This window comes from Borostomias antarcticus (assembly GCF_949987555.1).
Source record: "Borostomias antarcticus genome assembly, chromosome: 9".
In the NCBI taxonomy this organism is placed as follows: domain Eukaryota; kingdom Metazoa; phylum Chordata; class Actinopteri; order Stomiiformes; family Stomiidae; genus Borostomias; species Borostomias antarcticus.
The window spans coordinates 21,372,540-21,382,627 of record NC_140242.1 but is presented as its reverse complement, the minus strand read 5'-3'; the positions used below and the strand labels follow the sequence as shown (position 1 = coordinate 21,382,627).

The 10,088-nt window shown below is 42.8% G+C and overlaps 1 protein-coding gene across 2 annotated transcripts; it reads left to right on the top strand.

The window, feature by feature from the left end:
- poglut2 (protein O-glucosyltransferase 2) lies at positions 1-9,074 on the top strand. 2 transcript variants are annotated; one of them, XM_084443190.1, is made up of 10 exons: positions 1-529; positions 1,225-1,430; positions 1,636-1,841; positions 3,753-3,830; positions 4,255-4,427; positions 4,673-4,910; positions 5,733-5,942; positions 6,084-6,173; positions 8,188-8,292; positions 8,982-9,074. In XM_084443190.1, the coding sequence occupies exons 1-10, from the start codon at positions 351-353 to the stop codon at positions 8,997-8,999; spliced, it is 1,503 nt and encodes a 500-aa protein (XP_084299316.1). In that variant the 5' UTR covers positions 1-350; the 3' UTR covers positions 9,000-9,074. The 2 variants fall into 2 exon arrangements, with proteins under 2 accessions (XP_084299316.1, XP_084299317.1); XM_084443191.1 differs by lacking the exons at positions 1-529; positions 1,225-1,430; positions 1,636-1,841 and adding an exon at positions 2,205-2,284.
- Positions 9,075-10,088: the final 1,014 nt, after the last annotated feature.

Here is a 10,088-nt window from a genome sequence, read left to right as displayed (position 1 = left end):
ATGTGGAAGTCGATTCTTCCCTGTCGAGCAATACATTTGTATTCATGTTTTATCTAAAACTATAGGCGATTCATGTGACAACGGCATCATCGGACGGACAGAAAGACGCAATGCCATTTCTACGCGAGTCCTCATTGAAACATTGTGTCCTTGCGTTTTCTAGAAAGGGTGTTAGACCGATTGTCTGGTGCACATTGCTGTTGGCCGACAGATGTGGAATTGTCCATTGATTCAAGACATTTGTGATGGCAATTTGCAGGGTTGGAATTGCGCTGTAAAGAGTCAAGGGAATATAGCCTACTAATATCAGAGCAACGTATTCTCAGGAGAGTTGGCCGAGTATCATTAACATGTTGCGTAAACTGTTGTCGTGCTTTGTACTGTACTGTCTGAGACCACATCCCGGGGTTTTCGCCGGCACAGTCCCGAGTGCTGCAAACACTTTGGTATGGGGCCCTGGACTGGAAGCAAATATTGTTCTTCCAGCTCGTTTTTTCTTCATACAAGCAGTGGACAGATCTGGGAGAAAGTAAGTAGCCTAGGCCTATGCCGTTATTGTCCCTCAAAAGCAGACAGCCTACACCGTTTATGGGCTAAGGCGGTAAATAGGGTAGGCTACTACACATCCTAAACACGCTCTTGTGTATTGCAACTGAAAGTTGAACTGCCATGTGCGTCATTGGATAGACATAAGAGACCCGAGTCCTCAGGGAGAATTGTGTTTTTATTTGGGGACAACCACCATTGAGTCCATTCAGTAGTAGCCTAGTCTAGTAGAACAACACTCTGGCGCCAAAGAATGTGTCCTGTGTGCGTGTCCGGTTGCTCAGTGTCATTTTCTTCCCATCTCTGTTCTTTGTAAACCGCTGCTATCAATTCTGGTTGGCTACCTCGATTTATAAGGCTTTCCCTATGTAATGGTTACTTCATTGTTGTGATTGGTGTTTGCTGATATTGTACACCGACAACAACAGGTGGATGTCAATTATTTCTTATTCTTCACCTGCAGTAGGCCTAATAGCCCACGAATATGGATCAAAATCAGTCAAAATTCTGAAGAATGTAAAAGACATTAAGTATATATTGACTTGCATACTATGGATTAATTTAGTTTTCAGGTGTTGCCTATAAGAATTGAACTTCGTTCAAGGTAGGCATTTCCTTCGACATGGAGTATAGATAGCATAGTTGAGTCTGGCTTCTACCTGTGCTGTCCTGTTGCAGTCTCACATCCTCGCCTGGAGAGAACACCTTTGAGGTGAAGATGGTGTCTCCGGTGGAACAGTTTACCAGGATCTGGGTTCAGGTTCTGGACCGCAGAGATGGGTCCTTCCTGGTACGCTACAGGATGTACGCCAGTTACACAGACCTTCACATCCACGTTCTGCTGGGAGGCCTGGATGTTGCCAAGTCTCCATTTATCTTGAAAGGTACAGTAGCCTTCTGGGAATGGAGTATTGGCACCACAAGAAGACTTGGGAACAATTAATGACTTGACACACATGGCCTCTCACTCTCTCTCTCTCTCTCTCTCTCCACACACACACACACGCATACACCATCAGAGGTGAATGAAGGAAGCGTTGCTCAAATGTTCTTCCTTCCCCTTCTCTTTCTGTCTCTCTCTCTGGGTAGGTCCAGTGTACCACGAGGGCTGTGACTGCCCGCGGCCCAGCGGTGCTGATTGGCTGCAGCACATGCACTGTCCCGCCTCCTTCCCCCAGATGGAGAGCGACCTGGCCCTCTACCCCAGGGTGGACCCCGACCGCAACGCCCTGGAGATCCCCCAGCGCTTCGGCCAAAGACAGAGTCTGTGCCACTACACCATCAAAGACAATAAGGTTCATACCGTGGATTAGGGCTGGGTATCGATTCGAATTTCAAGAATCGATTCGATTCCGATTCACAAGGTTCAGAATCGATTATCACGATTCAATTCGATTCGTTTCAATATCGATTCGGTTAGTGTTACTTAAAACTTTTTTTTTTTAGCTGTAACCTTAATTACATGACTGCCAAGTTATGCAACACATCAATACTAGGACTGGGTATCGATACTGTTTCCCAAAAATTAATGAATGAATCATTGAATGAATTAATGAACTATTCATTCCTTCATTTATTCATTCATTAAATAAAAGATCGATTTTGGGATTCATGAATCGATTCTGAATCATTTGATTAATCTTTTTTTTTTTAACCCAGCCCTACCGTGGATCCATGAATGCAGCTTTCCTCCAGTCAGAGTACGGGCGCTCTGTATGACATCAGCCTTTCTACTGTGGTATATTTTCCAAAGCACACAGCATGGCACCACACAGGAAGTGTATATTATTTATTTGTTTACATGGCGTCGAGACAGCCTGCAAATTTCACTTGAGCTCTATGTTTGCAGGTTGATGTGTGACACACATTAACAATTGTGTGCTTCACATGTTTCAAACCAATAGAATTCACATTTCTCTCAATGTCGCAAAATCTTCATATGTAAAATGTTCAGTAATGTTGTAAGTAAGTAAGTAGCCTTGGGAACCAATGGTTCTCAAGCCTAGTGGCTCAAAGGGCAGGATCCTACAGTATCTCCTGATTCCTTAGCGTGAGGCAGCTTCATGTACAAGTACACCCCCTGGACATGACGCGAGTATGTCGCACAGACTTACCTCCAATCCAGCACTTGATGCTGAGTGCCAAGCAGGGAAGCAATGGGTACTATTTTTATAGTCTTTGATATGACTTGGCCGGGGATCGAAACCCAGCAGACACTCTAACCACAAGGCCACTGAGCTCAGTAATGTTGTAGTAGTCTGGAAATGGTTGCTGATGGCCACTTTAAGATCAAACTAAAGGTGGATTATAGTAGTACGTACATTGTACATAATTTCTTTACAGTTCACAAGAAACATTTTCAAAAAACTATTTGTTGGAACTTGAAACCCAGCTGAGGTTTTTATACAGCACAGTATTCTGTGGCGAATGGCAGTTTACATTTTAGCGGGATATTAAAAGTATTTGGATAACTAGACAGAGGCCACACAATTAGAGGGTGAAATACTCACAGTCTGTCTTTTTTACACACCTGTATGAGAGAACAGCCTTAATGATAGCCAGCTGGGTTGAACCCTCCTGAGAAGCACCATTCATGGCAGCTGTCCAGGATACCTCTAATTATGCCATTCCTTGCTCTCTGGCTAACAGGTGTGGAACAGTACTGGCAGTCTATAATAGCACAAGAACTGTCAGATGGTATGATTTAAACCACACAAAAAAAAAAACTTTCAGCAAGTCACTCTTGCTGCATGCACATTAGACTGTGCTTCTGAGAAAGACTTCTCTCTTGACACACATCATATTTATTTGATCACTGTCTGTACTTGGTATCCAAAACACAGTGGGAAGGCTCTGGCAGGATCCTCTTGTCTTGTTTACAATCACATGCATGCTGACCAAACGCAGGGGGACAGCGTGTTGGTGTTTGTGTGTGTGCCAAGCCATGTCAGACAGCCCTGGGTAATTGGCACTGGTTGCACAGAGCGGTAGGCCACATAGAGCTGGTCTGCGGGGAGCTTGTATAGCGACAGTTGGATCTAACTGCCGACCTTGTTATTATATTGTAGTACCCCGCAATGACATACACCAGCTTACTCCAATGTACATCAACATGAATGTTAAACTGTTATCAAATACGACGATGTTTAGCTTCATCGGAGCACTGCAGCTCTGATCTGTCACATTTATATTTCAATTTATTTTAGGTCTACATCAAGACGCTAGGAGAACATGTGGGATTCAGGATCTTCATGGATGCCTTCCTCCTCTCTTTGACCAGGAAGGTGAGTGCTCAGGATGAAATGATCATCTACAGTGGGACCTGGGAAACCTTAAACACTGAAAGTGTTGTTGTTAGTTGCCCAAATGACCCCTAGAGGGCAGTGTCATTCCATGGAATGTGTAACAGTAGGAATGCACAAATGACAGATTTTAAGATAAGATTAACTTAAATAATTTACAGTGTAAATGACGTGTAAATTAACAAGCTGCTTTGGTTAATTTCACAAATGTATGGCTGCAAGGGAGCAACTCCAAACAATTGAATCTCAGTGGAAGTGACATGATGTAAATAATGTAAAGATGTCCAGGACTAGGTTTATTGACAGATTTAGAGTCCTCTCTTTGGCATTGCAGCGGTGTTGAGAGTTCAGAGCCGTGTCTATCGTCAGATGCAGGTTCTAAGCTCCGTGTCTTCTGTATGGCCAGGTGCGCGTCCCTGACGTGGAGTTCTTCGTGAACCTGGGGGACTGGCCCCTGGAGAAGAGGAGGCCCTCAGAGAAGCTCCACCCCATCTTCTCGTGGTGCGGCTCCAACGACACCCGAGACATTGTCATGCCGACGTATGACCTCACAGAGTCTGTCCTGGAGACCATGGGAAGGCAAGGCCCACCGATGACTCCTCCTTGGCTCTCCTGTTAATACATGCATACTGTGATATGAAGACCATGTACAGAAATGTTAAGTGTAGCGATAGGTCTGACAATTCTTGAGTAAAAATAACATTAATATCAAGTCAGAATTTCCCCACTTGATTGCATACGATAGCTCCGTTAACCACTGAGTAGCTCTTCAAAGGTAGAGTATCAAATCCCATTTATTGACACATTGCTTCTCCAATGAGCAGAGTGAGTCTGGACATGATGTCTGTTCAGGCCAATACGGGGCCTCCGTGGGACGAGAAGAACACCTCGGCCTTCTGGAGGGGGCGCGACAGCCGCAAGGAGCGCCTGGAGCTGGTGAAGCTGGCGCGGGCTCACCCTCACATGGTGGACGCCGCGTTCACCAACTTCTTCTTCTTCAAACACGACGAAAGCCTCTACGGACCGCTGGTCAAGCATGTCTCCTTCTTTGACTTCTTCAAGGTGAGACGGATGTGTGAAGCACCAACGCAGCCATGGTATGAACAGCCAATGTTGGCTTCGTGGTCATGAAGCTGCACCACGCTGCCCCCGATAACTTATTTTGATATTATTCTCCCACTATATTACGAGAGACTGTGGTGGATGTGTAACCAGACCGGCATGGCTCAGTTTGGTTTAGGGTGTTCACACACAAGTGGACACGCACAAGTTCACACACAAGTGTGAACACCTGTTTCTCCTGCGAGCATATAATATATAATATTACATTTAGCCTCATCTTGCTTTCATTAGGTGCCAGAAGAAATATGTGATCCGTGTCATAATAGGCCTGCATTTACCTCAAGGTTAAAAGCCGTTGAAAGCAAACACACAAACAAACAAAAAAGATTGGCCTTATTGGCAAAGGTAAATGTAATGCAACAATTTGTTGGTTTTAACAGTTAACTTTACAAGGCCATATACACATGGCCAAGCATGAAAACAGAGGATCAGTGAGTACATTTTACAGTCGTAAAAAAGGTTGGTTGGCTCACATGTGGGCGATATTGCCAACCATCCACAGTTCCACATGTACATTGAAATGGATAGTACATATAAAATTGTGTGTAGTCCAATAACTTCTTAATGATTTATTAAACCTACTAAAATATGAGTACAGCCCTTGGTTGCAATAATTCCGTTGATATAAGTTCAAATACATCTTAATCAAATCTCTGCAATTACTAAAACAAAAACGCATGCTTACAATCTAACATTTTACGCAGTGACTTAAATTAACACTCATCAATGCGACCCCCCCCCCCCCCCCCCCTCCTCTCGCAGTACAAATACCAGATCAACATTGACGGGACCGTGGCAGCCTACAGGCTCCCCTACCTGCTGGCGGGGGACAGCGTGGTTCTGAAGCAGGACTCCGGCTACTACGAACACTTCTACAGCCAGCTGCTGCCCTGGCAACACTACGTCCCCATCAGGGCTGACCTGGGAGACCTGCTGGACAAGATCACCTGGGCCCGCCAGCATGACCAAGAGGTGAGGAAGATGACCACTAATGGATAACGAACGAGCTATCAAATGTTAAGCAGGATTTAACATGATTGTTAGGTTGTAGGTTTCTTAAATATGTCATGTTTTACATCATTCTAAGTTCTCACACTTATTCTTCTCTTCCAGGCAAGGAAAATTGCAATGGCTGCTCAACAATTTGCCCGCGATCATCTCATGGGAGACAGTATATTCTGTTACTACTACAAACTTTTCCAGGTAACATACTTGCGTACGGTAACTGTTGAGTGGGGCTGAGAAGGCTGACATAACACACAACTCTAGAAATGAAAACACAAGATTCAGATCATCTTCACTCCCTGTTGAGTGTGAAACCACATGCAGTACATCAGGTTTAAGATATGGAAATGCCTTACGCGTATTCTGATGTGTGCCTAAGGTACTGCATACCTTTTTAACAACTTTGTGCAAACCAACCATCTCCTGTTTCAAGCAACCAGGTCTTATCATTATCAGCTCGCCTATCTTATCTCCCTATCTCTACTGTACCTGTCATTTTTATACAGCTACCTCAAGGACAATAGGCACTCAGATGAAGGCAGGGTGTTCTTGGGTTAGGTCACTGCACGACTGCCACCGACAATCACACACTGTTGACCGCTCACCTTTATCACACCCAGGTGCCTCCATGTGTTCATTCACTCATGAATCGACTCGTAATACGGGACTACAACTCCCATGATTCGAACTTCATAAGTCGTGTGTGGCCCCTCCTATAGGCAACAGGGTAAACATGGCACACAACATGTTGTGGATTTTTTATTTGTTTTTAGAATCAGTTTTTGCTTGTATTAGCACAAGTTATATGTTTTTATAGTGGGCTGGAATGCTGACCTTGGAAGAGGCATACTATACCTGACTTCCAACAACTGTTGTGGCTGTTTGTTGATTGCCGTTCGCTGTCTCACGCCCACTCCTGGTTTCTTCCAGGTCGACATGACACGTAGGCAAAGTGGCACAACCCCAGAGAACAGTGGTGATGTGGCTCTAGAGTGCTTTATTGGAGCCCATAACCCAGAAGCACTACAATAATTAATGTTTAAACACATTTTCTGGCTCAAAGTAGATTGTCGGCCATAAAGCTCTATTTGCTTTAGATGTGGAGGTGTCTGAGGTGAAAGGGGACGTTGCTACTTGGGTGTTTTTGTGATGCAATGTGCATGTTTTGTATACACACTGTATGTTGTGTGCAGAAACCCACAGTAACAGTAAACATGTCGGTATGAATGCCTTCTCCTTACTGTAACTGACTGTGTGAGTAATATATATTCTGTTTCAAATTATTAGTGTGGTTGCCCCGAAGGGCAACACACTCTAGTACTTGGTCGACTTTATCTGTTTGTTTGGATCTAGAGCAACCCCAAAAGTTTGCCACGCTACTCCTCCCACAGTTCTAACGGCACACACATGAGTCATATGTCAAATCGACCGGCTTCATTGTGAATCGTGTGCTTCCTTATTGCTAAGCAATATCTTTGATAGTTTAATTTATATTAATTTATTAGTGAATTAAAATTCCCCATTGACTTGAATGGGAATAGGGAAAATCTCCAGTTCAAATATTTTTTTATCTCGGAAATCTTTAGGTCTACAGTTACCAAACTTGGTTAACAGTCAAGAGTCCTACTCAGGGAAAAAAAGAATTACAATGATGGGCCTCACGGTGGCGCTATAACAGCCCACTTTACCTTTTGGTCTGTAACTCTTGAACCATAGGTTGTAAAATCAAAATTTATTCTAAATAAAGAACTACAAGTGCATGCACACAACATCCAACACACACATGCACACACTCAAGACACACACACACACACACACACACACCATACACACCATACACACACCCAACACTAAGTAATAATGACAGAATGGGCAACCACACTTGCAGTTTCCCCAAATTGCACATTTCTAGTTTATAATTACTCTGACTCCTTTGATTAGGATCTATAGATGATTAAAATGAATGACAGAAAATGGAAGGTTAACTTCTTCCTATTATGGTTGTAAATGGTTGTGACAGCTGCCATGGAAGGTGCTAACCTACTCGTTGGGAGCACTTCGGGGATCAGTGTCTTGCCCAAGGACACTTCGACATGTGGACAGGAGCCGGGATTCGAACCGCCGACCCTACTATCATTGGACGACCCGCTCTACCTCCTGAGGCACAGCCGCCCCACATTACATCATCTTTCATCCTTTTCTTCTTTTCCAGGAGTATGCCAAGCGCCAGGTGACAGAGCCCAAGGTTCGAGAGGGTATGGAACGAGTACCGCAGCCCTCCGATGACCTCTTCCCATGCTTCTGCCACGGGTCAATGGTAAGTACGGCCACAGGGTTAATAACACAATATCATTGTCGTTCAAAGAATAGATCAACTATCTGTCTCCCTCGCTCAATTGGTAATGGACACGTGGTTCCCACTCGTATGTGTATTTTATCTCCAAAATGGTATCTTCTAAGTGGATGAATTTAAATGTCAAGCAAAACCTACATACATGGACCAGTCAACCCACCTCACCTCAGTGCTGCTGTTGGTGAAGGAAACAGAAGATTGCACAGTTACAGATGTCTGCATCCACGTACAGTAGCTTGGCCTTGAACTGGGATCTATTTTTTCGGAATAGGCGATTAGAGTAGATGATCCCCCACATAGGTCAATGGTGGGTCAATAGTGATGTGAAAACTGACATGTGGAAATAGGATGCTCAGTCAAATTCAACTTGATTTGTGGGACTTCCTTGACAAATGTGTCACAAAATACACACAAAAATTCACAAGATCATAAATGTCAAAACCCACTAAATTCTTACACAATCCTTTGAAGTTCTTTTTTGATATAAAGTTTGCAGATTGATCAAAGCTTCACCCGCATTGATGTATTCAAAGGCAGAAGTTTTATGACTCAACATGATTTTATAATGCTTTATTTTTCAAAATGCTTTTATAACTCTGGCATCAATCCTGTTCCAAATCAAGTCTAACATGTATTTTTTGTTTTGTTTACAGCCCAAGGATGAACTCTGATTGGTCCACTGTAGTATTATAAAACAATAACATTTTTTACATTATGTGCTTGTATTGTAAAATAATTGCCGATGTGAATTGTGGTGCGGTCTCCATGCGGTGAATGTTCCACATTTTTATAATAAATATTTTTTCAATGTTGCTTACAATGCTTGTGTCTTCTCCTTGTTTTGCTTACTATGTACAGTATGGGATGGCCATTGTATTGAAGACTGTATCAAAGTTGCGTAGGCACTTGGCCACTTTTTAAGATTAGCCTACAAGTAGAGGCTCCTATGCAAAGTAGACCAACACAAATCTATGTCAATGTCATTTTATTTCTATAACACCATTTATACAAATCAATGTAGCACATTGTTTTTATCCATCTCTTTTTATGTAAAGCACAATCATGTATACACAATGAGAACAGATTTCAAAGAAACAATAAAATTAATTACATAGAAATAATAAAAGAAAAATAGAACACAATATATTTAGATATTAACACAAGTAAAGCTACATGGTAAAAACAATATTAAAAAGGTATGTGTTAAGATCTCACTTAAAGGTGACCCCGGTCTCAGACATTCTCAGGTCCTCTGGCAGGTGTTCCAAACGCTGGGGACATACGAACTAGAACTGAAGGCTGCCCACCCATGCCTCTAATCCTGGCTCTAGGAACCACTTAGCTCTGTGCCAGAGGACTTGAGGGGCCTACTAGGTGTACAGTATACTTTAAAAGCATGTCTGACATATATTTAGAAATATATGTCATATCCATATTTAAATCCATGATTATATTTTGATTGATAGACTGATACAATAATCTTAAAATATATTCTTAATCTGACAGGTAACCAGTAGTGATTTTAAAACTGGTGTGATGTGAATCCTCCTTCGGGTCTTTGTAAGAACAAGTGCTGCAGCATTTTGAATCAGTTGGAGTTAACTAATCACTTTTTTGGTAGGCCAAAAAAACAACCAACGCCTAAAAATGGCATGAAGAGTTTGTGGAATACATTTGCACTAAAGGCAGCAGCAATGTAGGCCTACCAATAATGTATTTCTATTTTCTTGCTATTCGTTATGTTACGTTATATTACTGAT

Excerpts from the sequence above, each read along its gene's own strand:
- poglut2 (XM_084443190.1), top strand. The coding sequence starts at position 351 with ATGTTGCGTAAACTGTTGTCGTGCTTTGTACTGTACTGTCTGAGACCA. Across the intron at positions 1,842-3,752 it reads ACACCATCAAAGACAATAAG|GTCTACATCAAGACGCTAGG; the intron begins GTTCATACCGTG and ends AATTTATTTTAG. Across the intron at positions 5,943-6,083 it reads CCCGCCAGCATGACCAAGAG|GCAAGGAAAATTGCAATGGC; the intron begins GTGAGGAAGATG and ends CTTCTCTTCCAG.